Consider the following 13,297-nt stretch of genomic DNA (forward strand, 5'->3'; position numbering starts at 1 on the left):
GATGTGACAGACAAAGGGTTCATTTTGGGAGTAAAAAAAAAAAAAAAAAAAAAAAAAAAGACTCAGCATGTTTCTGTCCTGTTCACTTCTGCAGAAATACAAAATGCAAATCTAACTAACTCTGCTCGGCTCTCAGGTTTAACAAACCAAAACAAGCCATTTGCACAGCACAATGGTGGCTGCCTTGCTTCTGTCTGCATATTTAGCACTGCTCAGCCACCATGGTCCGAGGAGGACAGGGATGCTGTGGATGGAGTTGTAGGAGGGGGAGGATAAATTTATGTGTCTCTCTGTAATGGAAAGAGCAAGGGAAACTAATTTTTTTTGAAGGATGGCCTCTGATTTGGAGCCCACAAATGTTGGTTGTGCTTTAGTAACTCCTCAGAGGAACTGTTGGTATTCAGCATATCTAAATGTTCATTTGGCTGAGCAGTAGGTCACTTGGGTATCTGGGATTGTGACCACTTTTGAAGCTGGTTGCAGGCAGGATCAGAGAGGTCATCTAGCTAGAATGCAACAGCCTTAGTAATTCTAGTGGTTAATCACGCTCAACACAGAGAAGCAGGTCCTTCCTCTCCGAGTCTGAGAGTTTTACTGTGTGTTTTACTATATGTAGGATCCAGCCCTGTCTTTATCTCTGTATTTCTTATATCTAACAGCTGTGTTTCAGGAATAGGAAGTAAAAGTTTTAAAAGATTAAATTAAGCACCTCAATTCCTTACCACAGCAGTTGGAGATCTGCAGCTGCAGACCGTTAAACTATTCATTACTCTTACAATTTGTGCTTAGATGTCTAGAAATCCTCTGAGATGTGTGCTTTCTTATCAGACAGCCAAGCCTCAACAACTGACTGTATTGTAGCATCAAGTCCTAAATACAGTACAGGATGCCCAAGTTAATGAGACAGTTCTGATGTGCCAGTTCACATTCAGAAATTTTGAGGATTATTCATAATATTGCCACTATGTCGTCTTGAAGACAGTGCTCGGGATTAACTGATACTGAGAAAAAACACCTGCTGGGGCAGGCAATGCGATTTTGAAAAAACTCAGGGCGGGGGTGACTATTAGGGGAAATTAATGATGGTCAGAAGAATAACAACAATGTTTAACTGCGTAGTGAGATGGGTGCAATTGTGGTATGTTCCCCTTGAGACACTAACTACAGTTATTTTGACATCAGTCAGACTCTCTGGAAGGTCATATCTTCAGTGGATATCATTTGAAGAGTAATTTAGTGAACATAATATACACAGTGATTTATTGATGCAGGGCAGCATGTTTAATACCTGGAAGCCGATGTGGGTTGTACTCTTAGAAGATGGAATTGAATTCTACAAGCGGAAGGCTGACAACAGCCCCAAAGGGATGGTCCCACTAAAAGGAAGCTCTATTAACAGCCCATGCCAAGATTTTGGCAAAAGAATGGTAAGTCCTTTTTTATTATAACAATGATTGACAGTATACTTATACTCCTGGAGGCACCGAAGGCACTCAAGGCTGGTGGTTACAAATTCCTTATGCTTAACCTAGTGGTGACTCTCACTTGTCATAGAGGCTTGGACTTGTGTAGTGTCTGAAAGGTGTGACTGCTCAGGAAAAATTCGGGATACTTCAAAAGGAGCAGTTCAGACAGTGATTATATTTTTCTTTTTTTTTAAATCTCTGAGTCTGTCAGAGAGCAGAGCTAAATTATATTGTTGGGACATTTAGCAGCTGAATGGATCAACTGCTGTATTAAATGTAATATAAATCTTTTCATTACCATTTGGTAACTACCTGACCCCACATACCTCTGTATTAATCACACATTGCACTGTTACTTGTAGGGCTTTTGCAAGTGACTAAGAGTCACATCTACACTCAGAGAGAGAGCAAAAACCAAAACTGATTTAGGGAAAGTAGGTCAAATGTTGCCTAGACATTTGGGGTTGAGGGTAGCAAGTGCACAGACTGAGGTCCCAGTTCCTAATGAAACACTCAGATGACTATATTCACAAATTCAGAGCCTTATTTGACAGAAAATAAGATACAGAAAGATGAATGTACAAGCATACATATTTTGTTACAGGGTTCCTGAAAAATAGTTGTTGGTAAAACAGGGTTCCTAGTATGAGCAAAGAATCATATCTTTAGTCATTTATTTCAGCAACTCAATTTCATCAGATAGTCATTATACTCCCAGGAATTCCTGTGACAAAGGGATCCCCCAGAATCTGGAAGATTATCCAATTACACTTTAAAGAAATTTACCGCAAGGATGCCTGACCTAAGATAGAAGTCTCTGAGAGCGTTAGAAAAATAGAAAGTGTGAGAGAGCAAGCTTCGCTTTCTCATATGAGTAAAGTGAGGAGAATTATACCTGTCCTTAGCTTTTGCAGTAAGTGGTGTCAGGTTTGGACCTGCTGGCTTTCTTTTTTCCTTCCTTTCTTCTACTTATTTCTTTTCTTTTTTCTTTTTCTTCTTTGTGCAGACTTCATATTTCTATGAAAAAAAAAAAAGTTGATTCTTCAGGAGTCTTTTTAGACTTACACCTGTTAAGAAAAAGGAGCTCTTAACTTAAAAGCTATTAGAGTCAGTATAATAAAAGGTTGGAGCAGAGAATAAAGATTGCTGTTAATCCTGTGCTGAGTTGTAGATGGCTGCTTCTGGGAACAAAAGGTTTTAGAAGGCCGTTACCTTGGAAATCCCACCCAGAGCAGGATCATCAAGAGCTACCTGCTCTTCCTAGCTCTCTCTAGGTACTGGCAGCTGTCCACAGAAGGAGACTGTATTATCATGCCTGGAAGGAGAATTGCACGGTCATGCATTCCCACCCCATGCCCATCACAGGTTTTTTGATCCCTGAGCTGACAAGGGAGGTTGGCCAACTGATTCAGAAGGGTTTGAGACTGCTGGTCAAGCCCATTTACTCTTCCTTATTGCTAACAGCTCCTGCGCAAGCCACCCTTAGGCACGGCTGGGCAAACTTTACTGTTTAACCCCTGAGGCTTTGGCTCTGACCTTCTGCTTTGGCTAGCATGGATGTGTGTCACTGCATTGCCTGGGCACCAGCTGGGACCTCTTTGGTACAGCACTTGACTTTGTATCGTTTGCAAAACATGAATAATAAAGGTGAAGCATAATTACGTCTAGAGACTAGAGCATGGGGCAGGAACATTAAATAACCAAAATGAAGGAACAGAAATTAAGTATATCTGCACACATTTGGTTCTAATTCTGCTGATTTGAAACCATGTTCCTACATTATCTAACAAGCCTTAGCACAGCACTTCTTACTTTATACATGAGATATAATGCATAGGGAGAGGGTACTACGTTCAAGAGTATCACAGATCCTACATTATAGTGATATAAATTGTTTTTCTCAGAGCATTTCTTTCCAAACAGTTTTATGGTTTGTTGATTTTGGGGTTTTTATTTGGTTTTTTTTTAAACTCCCACAGAGGCATCGACATCAGTATTGGTCTATAGTAGTTGCTTGGAGATGTCAGCAAGAGTAACACATTTAATAATGAAAAAATAATTCACCAGTGTATGTGCATTCTACAAAATAGGCAGAGAGGTCCGAAGTATCCAATGGCAGAGAGAGACACGTCCTCACCTGCCGAAAGCGTTGCTTGAGGATATACCAGTTTGCAGAAGATGCATCTGTAGTGAAGGATGACGAAGTCTTTGAGGATAATTCCTTTGACTGCAATGAGTTTTACATTATGCTTCATTTTACATTGAGTTTACATAATGAAATTTACATTATGTTTCATTTTAGTTGCTGGGGCCTTTTCTGAGGGAGAACAGAGAGGGGAAAAAAAGGAAGGATCTCAGACCTCAGAGTTGAGGCATCCAAAACACCTTTTCATAAGTAAGATCTGATGAAGAGTTTGCTGAAGTCAATGGAAGTGATCCAAATGACTTCAGCAGGTGTTGGAGCACATCCTCCTTATTGAGTTGGTGAGATCATTCTGCAAGTTCGTAGACCAACAGCCCTGGAGGTGTATTTTCTCTTAAAATTTGCACTGTTCAAACAGTCAAAACTGCAACATGCTCATTCATATGAGCAACGCCATCACTGGGATTGTTCTTACAAGTAGTTACCACCTGATATGATGAAATCTAAATTTCTGCATGTACTCCTTGAAAATATAGTATCATGATTTTTGTATCTTACGTTTTACTATATTGCTGAATCCACAGCCTCTGCATTGCATCCTATCTTCTCATTGGTTACATGCCAAAACATACAGTTCTTCCTCTTATGGGAATTACTCTGATTCTTAGTGGTTTGCATACATTTACTTCATATGGCTAGAAATGAAAGTATATTTTTAGGACAGGAGTTCTGTAGGGTGAAAAGTGGGATAATTCTCATTAGGTCAGTTTTAAGTCTAGTTTCACTCACTTGGGCCCAGTTTGGAGCAGGGACTATTGAGCCATGAGCACACTTTTCTATTCATCTGGCCAGACTTCAGCTTTTTGAATCGGCTTGTGCATCTGCATCAGGGCCTAGTTTGAAACCTTAGGGCACATCACAAACACGCTTTGTTTACTAAATCATTTCCAAAAAGCAGGTGCTAAGGGAAAGGAAAGCAATCTTGGATTTGTTAAAGACATCTAGCCTGTTCAGAAGAGGATGCAACTGCATATTTTGAGATTTTCTTTCAAAATGCATTTACCACTGTTCGCTGTTCTTGACCTGAACTTTGATCGTTACTTAAGGAGATGTTAATTCTGCAATACTTGTGCTTTCTCTGTTTTCCCCATGGTTTTCCTGTGGATAGTGTTATCATGTATGGTTGCTCATAGTCAGATTCACTTGTCCTAACTTAAACTATCTAAAATGTTGGTGTTTAGTTCAGTCTAATGGTCTAATTTTCTCAACAGCACAAACAGGTATCATCAGAGGGAGACTTGGTCACTTCTAGGATTGGAGACTCAGCCTCTTCACTAGAGGAAGCCTGGATGTCTAGCTTAGTGGCCTAGCTTTCTAAAAACCAAAATTAAGAGAAAGAGCTTTCCCAGTCTCCTCCGTGTAGTGGAAATGAAAACTCTTTAGCATTTCATTGTATGTTGCTTCTCAGCTCTTCGACTTTGAGAATGCTGATTTTTCCTTTGGTAAAAGCTTGCTTTAATGCTTTGATATTTCATTCTGTTAATCTGGTGTGTTAGCGTGACTCTTGGATATTGGGATTTGGAGAGCTCTCTGTTTGCTTTTAACATGCACCGTACATTGATATTCAGGATGTAGCTCTTTACTGCATAATAGAAATGGTGGGTGTTGCTGGAAATATGAACAGTGTCAGATAAGAAATGATTACTTTTCTGTCTGAAGTGGACTTTTGAGGACCCACTGCTTTGTAAGTTTGAAATCGGTCTTCCATGAAAGTCAGTGGGACTTCTGCACAATTTCAGGGTGTTGGAATTTTTCCCATTGGCAGCAATCTGGAAGATGTGTATTAGGGATGTTCAGCACTGTGCCATTTACAAATGTGAGCTTCAGTAGACTCATTCAGTGTTTTGATTTCATTGCTGTAGAATCACCACACTCTGCTCTTTGATGATAGTCTCTGTTTTACTTGCCCTCAAAGCCATGCTGTTTGCTTGCTGATTAGTCTGTCATTTTTAGATGCCTGCTGAGTCAGAACCTGTTGTATTTATTCTAATGCAACTATGGAACAAATTACAATTCCACTTATGGGGAACAGTGTTTTAGAGGAAGTGGAAAACTGTTTGTCTGAGGAATTAGATCCAGATTTTCCATCTAAAAGATCATTGGATAAAAATGTGTGAACTTTGTGGGGTTTTTTTTCAGGTTGGTGTTATTTTTTCCCCACTTAAAACTACATTTGAAAGATTCTTTTCTCATTTTTGGGAAGTACAGTCTTTCCGTTGTTGCTAGTGTGTTTAGATAGGTAGTGATCATTAGATGTAGCTAAGGGTTGGATGTATCATCTCCCTACCAAGCCCTTAAAGATCTGCTGGCCTGCAGATGTGTTCAACCACTCTCCAATGTGACTGTGACCTTTTCTCTCCTTGTGAATCAGTAGCTGAGCAATACGATGTGGGATTTTTTTCCTCCCTCAGACTGACCACGTCTCTATAAATGTTAAGACACATTTACACCCACCATAAGCCTTTCAGCTATGTTGAATTTCCCAGCAAAAGTTAAAATCAGCAGCTGTATCAGTGCTGCTCACCTTGGCTGTACTGGTAATGTCAGGGTTGCTCACAGGGAAATAACAAAAGCAGTCGATCACCTGCACTGCCTGTTCATGTTTTTCTTCAGAGTTTAATTTAACTGTGACTCTAAGGCATTTTCCATAGTCCCTTAGGCAAAGGTAGGCTGTATGCTGTGGTGGTACTAGATTAATCGTGCCCAACTAGCTACACCGAAGTAACTTTTAAAAAAACCATCATTTATCATTCCAGTTTGTCTTCAAGCTCACTGCAGCCAAGCAGCAGGACCACTTTTTTCAAGCTGCCTACCTGGAGGAGAGAGATGCCTGGGTCCGGGATATCAAGAAAGCAATACACTGCATAGATGGAGGCCAAAGGTTTGCCAGAAAATCCACAAGAAAGTCTATCAGGCTGCCTGAAACAATCAACCTGAGGTTTGTTCTTATAGCTCTGCACCCCCATTTACTTCCATTTGCAGGCAGTGTGCCAGATATGTAACCTCAATCTGGAAGAGCTATGAGCATGTCTGTCCATGCCACTTCTCTGGTTTCAGAGTGCTTTCTGCATGACTAACAGTTTCAGAGCGTACAATGTGGCAGAAATGAGCTAGCAATCAGAACTGGGAAGATCATTATTAATACATCATCTTTTACCAAAATGTACTTGTTTATCAAAGGATTTTGCTGATAAGGAGATTTCTGAGCACAATGCAGTGCAAAAGCAGACCCCAGCCAAAGTGTGATTCTTCCAGGAGAGCCATTTTTATACAATATATAATTTATTGCAGAAGTATTTTAAACCTTTTCTTTGCTCTCCAGAGAAACACTGATGTTAGCCTAGTTTTTGGATGGTGAGAGGAGTGGTGCCTGCCAGAGAACTTGGAACTGGCAAAAGGAGAAGAGATAAAGGGCACATGCAGAAAGCCATCTGTTTGTCAGTGCTTTTAAAAATTAAGGACAACTTATTTTTTGCTTCTGAGCTGTAAATACCAAGATACAAATGAGCCTGCAGTGCTCCTTACAAGATGGTAAAACTGCACAGGGCCAAGATCCAACTAAATCTGACTTCACAGGCTTCAGCAGAGGATCACCTTGGATAACAGGCCAAAGGACTTAAGTTGTGGTATATAATATTCATCCTTCTTGTGATTCCAGAGCTCTGAGGAATTAGAGTTCTGAGCAAGTGAAAAGTGGGTGGGAGAAAGGAAGTCACACCAGGGTTCACTGAGGTCACTTAGGGACTCTGGTTTTGGAGATGTCACAGTGACAGGCTTTCTGCTCAACCAAGGACCTTTGGGGGAGCACAGCGCAAAGCAGTGAGCTCCCCTATTGGCACCAAGGCTGTGGGGCCCTGTGAAGGTGCCTCAGTAGTGGGTGTTCCTCTGTTCACATTAGTCACCACAAGTTTTTCCATTCTCAAAATATGGGGATGTGGTGAATTGCTTGTGCACTCCCCCCTCTGCTCCTGCAGCTGTGACAGTGATGTAGTGAGGCCTCCAGGCTTTTCAACATAAATTTTCAGGAAATTGCACTAAGCCATGCTATCGTTCTGCAGAGTGCAATATGCCAGCAAAACATGAAGACCCTGTGAATGACAATGATCTTATTGTGTGAACAGGCTAAAGTGTTTTATTTGCTAACAGTTTCTGTGGTTCTTTTTATGTGCAGTGCTTTGTACCTCTCAATGAAAGATCCTGAAAAGGGAATAAAGGAGTTGAAGCTGGAAAAAGATAAAAAAGTGTTCAATCACTGCTTTACAGGTAAGGACCTCTTGTCCCTCTTTTCCACACAATAAAGGGAGCCCAGGGCCGAGAGGCTAAACATAGATGAAACAGCTCTATGCTCTGTAGAGTACAGAGAAGTTTGAGAAGAAAACCTGGCAGATGTTTTCTCGACCAATGCAGGAGGTGCTCAAAGGATGAAGCTTGAAAAAGTGTTCAGTTATGGCCATGGTAAGCAAGAGAGGAGGAAGAAATTTAACCAGTGCCAGAAAGATTGAAGCAGATCTTTGTAGAAAGTTGCATGAAACACTTAACTCCAGAAGAATTATTCCCTTCTGACTTTTTCATCAACAAACTGTGTCACATTGTAATTCCTCTCCTGCTCCAAGTCAAACCTGTGGATCACCCTGTTTCGACAGCGCTATGTCAGTAACATAGCAGCCTGGAAGACAGCCTTCTCTAAGCTTGGCTGTCCTTCATACTTCCCCTGTCCCTGAGGCTTCCCTCAGGTACAGTGTTCATGAGTGGCCCCTGCCATCAGTCAGATCCACTGTACCTCACTAGATGACCCAGAGACCTTTCCAGATTAGTTCCCTGTGTTGTCACTAAGAACATCTTTCAGGAGATAGATGAATAGATAGAGTAGCCTTGTTGCCTGTGTATTTTTAGGCTTCTTCACGTCTGACTTGGTTTGTGACTGGTATTATTTGTTCCTTTGTAACCAGGCACCTCTGTGATTGACTGGCTGGTGTCTAGCAACTCCATCCGAAATCGCAAAGAAGGTCTCATGCTTGCCTCTTCCCTCTTGAGTGAAGGCTATCTACAGCCTGCAGGGGATACGTCCAAGGCTGCTGCCGAGGGCCTGTCAGACACCCCCTTCTTAGATCTCAGCGATGCCTACTATTACTTTGTGAGTGTTGTATTCTGGTTTTGGTTTGTTGGTTTTGGTTGTTTGGGGGTTTTTTTTATTTATTTATTTGTTTCAGACTTGCCGATGCTCTGCTTTTCTTAGGCTTCTTGTTGGGTTTCTTAAGTCCTGGAGGGAAGAGCGTACAGAAATGGAGAGATCTGTGTTAATTGTCTTTCTCTACGTGATACTCAGAATGAACTGGCTCACTTTAATATTTGTAAGCAGGACATTTTTTTTTTTCTGGCACCCGTCTAAGTGTGAACTGGGTGCTGAGATCAAGCTGGGTTCTTTTTAACTTAAACTTTGTTCCTGGTAATTTCACCAGCGACCAGAATTTAGCCATCAGTTCCCCTGATGATTCAGTGGAAGGGAAGAGAGGAATTCATTATCATGGGGCTTCTCAGAGTGGCCCAAGCTACAAACCCATGTCTGTGCAGAGCCATCAAATATTACTCAGCACACATGTGCACGCACACACAGTTTGGCTGTGAGTGGAGAAGCAAGTTTTTAATATCCACCTGTCCTGGGTAGATTACCCAACTTTTTCAATTCATTGCTTCATATTCTGTAGATTGATTTGAAGAACTTGCAATATCACAATCACAGTCAATCACTGTTTTAAAGATGTTTGGCTTATGAACTTATGCTAACAAAAAAGTATGCCTTCTGTCAGGTAAAATGCTTATTAAATATGACAATTCTGTTTATATTTACCACATAGAATCACTCGACTTCAGCAAAATGAATCTCCCATTACTTCATTTGTTTTCCTAGAATGTGTCCCTGGTAGGGAGACGTTACCTGTGCAGCAATGGAAGCAGAGACACTGCTGATGAAGGCAGCCTTGTGACCATCACAGTTCCTGGCTATCTGGGACACTTCTCCTAGCAGCCCATGTGCGCTCTGCTTGCTTTCAGCTTGTTTCTAGTTTGAGTCAATCCCAATGTGGTGTGAGGAGGCCACAGCAGGTCAATGTCTGACTTGCTATTGTGCAAGTAGGCAGCACAGACATTTGCTCTAAGCCACGTGAATGGTTACCTATGTTTACATCATTTGAACAGTGTAAGGGTTCAGTAGGTAGCATCACAATTTATCTGGTGTGGAATGGATGTGATGCATTGATCCTGAGACAGCCTATGTTCAGTGCACACATCACAACATCACAGCTATAGAAAATTGCAAATTTCAAAAATTAGGGGCAGTTCTCGTTGGAGAAGGCAGCCTAGATGGAGCATTTCTTCTTCCCAAATTCTGGATGGTTATGATGGATGGAGGAAGAGGAAGGGTGTATTGGGTGCAGGGATGACCAGCTTGGAATGTATTGGCTGTGCTGGCATTGCTTTGTATGAACTGCTGTCTGTGCATTTAAAAACCTGTGACATCATGGGATTGAGGCAGCCTGTCCATCGTGGGGGAAATGTGACACCAAGAATCATGGAGAATGGAGGCACTGACATGTACACAGATGCTCCAGCTCTCTTCAGATGCTCTGAGACCCACTGGTCTATTTCCATGGTGACCTGGAGAGCTCCTCAACTTCAGTGGGAGATTTTTCCAGTAAAAGGGTTGATTTTTTGAGTGGCAAAAAGCAGGGTGAAGAGAAGCCAGATTTGTACATGTACATAAACATGCAGCAGCTGTGTAACTTCTGAATTTTCTCTTGTGGTCATGCAGCCAGACAGTGGGTTTTTCTGCGAGGGAAATTCTAGCGATGATGATGTGGTCCTGAAAGAAGAATTCAGAGGCATAGTAGTCAAACAAGGATGTTTGCTGAAACAGGTTAGTATTGCATGTGTTCCATCCTGTCACTGGGATGATGTTGCATGGATACAAGATTACTCTTTTACACTTAAAAGCTTTAGAGAAGAGAGAAACTTGCCTATGCTATCTCCACACTTGACAGGTTTCATCTCTGTCCTTTTTGCCTTTGCACAAAGAACACTTGCTGTAGCATGGCAGCAGGGCTTTTGCCCAGTGTGGCAAGGTTTATTGGTCTTACTATGAAATAAGACAGTTTATGGTTTTAATTAGGAAAGAGTGCTAAAGCTGATGTGACAAGTCATTGGTACAATGCAGAACTGAACTCAGGTAAAGAGGCTGCCAATCCAGGGTCCCTCTGGACGCACAACTGAATTCAGTTGCCAGTTTTCACAGGGTTTTTCAGCATACCGGAGCAAAGGAGTCCTTTCAGTCACTAACGTTTGATCCTGTCCCATCTGTAAGAGGCAAGATAACTGTATATCTTCCTTTCCAGCTAAACTTGAAGCAATATGGAGAACATCATGGTAAGATCCTTACTTTCTGAGGCCATTGCAAGCAGATATTAGTGAACTGAAGGCAAGACTCTCCAAAGAATAGAATAGTTCAGTTGGAAAGGACCTACAATGATTATCTAGTCCAACTGCCTGACCACTTCATGGCTGACCAAAAGTTAAAGCATGGTATTAAGGGTGTTCTCTAAATGCCTCTTAAACACTGACGTGGAGCACTGACCATCTCTCTAGGAAGTCTGTTCCAGTGTTTGACCACCCTCTCTGTAAAGAAATGCTTCCTAATGTCCAGTCTAAACCTCCACTGTTAAAATATTCCTTGGGAGCCTAAGAATTTTTTGGTGGTGCTCACTTATATTTCTCTTGTTCAATCAGATTACTCAAAAGCAAAGGAAGAAGTTGGATACACGTCTTTCTGCTAACTTTGACCCTATCACATTCATGTCTGCCTAGTTAGGAAGAGCCTCCTTGCAAACAGCATAGCTAATTGAGAAACCAATATTTTGAAATGCTGAGAGGAAGTGATTCATGACAGTCTTCCACCAGTGTTAGCCTGGATTTGGTCACCCTCAGTGAGGGTGGATCATTGCTTGGAAGTGTTACTGCTTCTGCTGAGAATGTTTTCAGCAGATCTAGATTATCCCCACCCATCATTTCACTCTTGAAAACAGGCAATGAGGCATCTCTGTCCATATCAGAAGATGGTGTTATTTCTGCTTGAGCTTCTCAGCCACAAACCCTCTTCCAGGGTGCTTAAACCAGATAAGCCTTTTTTGTTGTTGTCAGTAGTTACTGCCTTTGCGGGGAGAGAAGGACCTTCAGCTCATTCTTGTCAATAATTCAAGGTACCTTCCTTCAAGATATTTTTCAGCCATGTTTTCTGGTAAGCATTTAAACCCAGTTCTCACAGACCTCACGTGAACGTCATAACTAGCTGACTCAGATCTGTTTAGAGCAATCTCCTATGTTGAAACTGTTCTGCTTTGTGCAAAAAATAGGGAGAGAAACCAGTGTGATAGCCCAGTTGTGCAAAACAGCGGGATACCGAAAGGCCAGGTTCAAGTCCTGTCAAAATATTCAGCTTTTCCCCTTTTGTATTTGTCTGTTCTCTCATGTGTAAGGTGACTGTTAGCATTTGCAGGCAAAGCAGTTCATCACATTCCTGTTTTTGAATTTTCCTAGGGACATCGGAGGAAGAACTGGAAGGTGAGAAAGTTTGTTTTAAGAGAGGACCCTGCGTATCTTCACTACTATGATCCTGCTGGAGTAAGAGATGTTTGGTTTATCTCCCTGTTTGTTTTAAAGCCAACATCCTGTGGAAGTATCTGAATGGAATATTTGCATGGGAGTATGTGATAGGGAAGACCAAGCAGGACAGCAGGGCTGTTTGTGCTTACACAGCCTGGCCATCCCCTGCAAAAGCAGAGTGAAGGGTGGTTTCTGGGGCTGCCAAGTCAGAACAGGTAACACTGAACTGTGCTCTCACCTCTTATCTATGAGTAAAATGAACTGGATCATAAGTGCAAATGAACACAATACAATGATTTTGCAGTTTAGAATTGAGGTATTTTCTGTGTCAGGCTGAGACAGGGCATTCTAATTCTAATGGGCCAAACCCTGCCCTAAGAAAGGAAGGAGCATTGCCATGGGCAAAACCTGGCCCCCAAAAGCTGGTGTTGAGGTAGATTCAGCCCACAGGCTTTATTTCATCCTGCGTTGCTGCAGGAGCAGTGCCATTGTGGGTTACAGGTGCTTTCTGCTGTGCCTGTCCCCCTTGGCAGAGGCGGCCCAGACACACTGGAGAATTAACACTGAGGAATGTTGAACCTCCCTATTCCTGGCTTGCCTTTCCTGCTCCTGGCATCCCTTCCCAAAGGGCTGAGGTGTGTCAGCTTATAGAGACTGCTTCTTTGAAACTTGTGCCAACAAAAATGCATCTTCACCTGTTCTTTGACTATCACAGTCTTGAAGTGCACAAGAGGCCAAATTGTAAATAAAGGTATAGCTGCTCTTGCTGCTTGATAAGAACACTTCTAAGATCTACTCTTTTTCTAACTAATCTTTTCTTCTGTTCACTGTGACGTCAAAAGAAAAGTTATAGTTGACACAAGGCTTATATTCTTCTTGCACCTTTGTTCAGGATACATTAAATACTCTGCAGATCCTGAATTCAAAATCCCAGAATTTGATTTCCTATTTATTTGCAGGTCTTCCCCCTACCACA

At 41.8% G+C, this 13,297-nt stretch overlaps 1 protein-coding gene across 10 annotated transcripts in view; it reads left to right on the forward strand.

Annotated features, from left to right (window-relative positions):
* The window catches only part of PLEK (pleckstrin), a 61,736-nt gene that overhangs the window by 45,470 nt on the left and 2,969 nt on the right, over positions 1-13,297 (forward strand). For 9 of the 10 annotated variants that reach the window (XM_054819666.1, XM_054819665.1, XM_054819663.1 and 6 more), the window contains 6 exons: positions 1,272-1,427; positions 6,426-6,607; positions 7,841-7,932; positions 8,619-8,803; positions 10,478-10,582; positions 12,256-12,339. In XM_054819666.1, coding sequence (XP_054675641.1) covers positions 1,272-1,427; positions 6,426-6,607; positions 7,841-7,932; positions 8,619-8,803; positions 10,478-10,582; positions 12,256-12,339 — 804 coding nt within the window. The remainder of the gene's footprint in view (positions 1-1,271; positions 1,428-6,425; positions 6,608-7,840; positions 7,933-8,618; positions 8,804-10,477; positions 10,583-12,255; positions 12,340-13,297) is intronic. The other variant, XM_054819670.1, reaches the window with a different exon arrangement.

This window comes from Grus americana, chromosome 3 (assembly GCF_028858705.1).
Source record: "Grus americana isolate bGruAme1 chromosome 3, bGruAme1.mat, whole genome shotgun sequence".
Lineage (NCBI taxonomy): Eukaryota > Metazoa > Chordata > Aves > Gruiformes > Gruidae > Grus > Grus americana.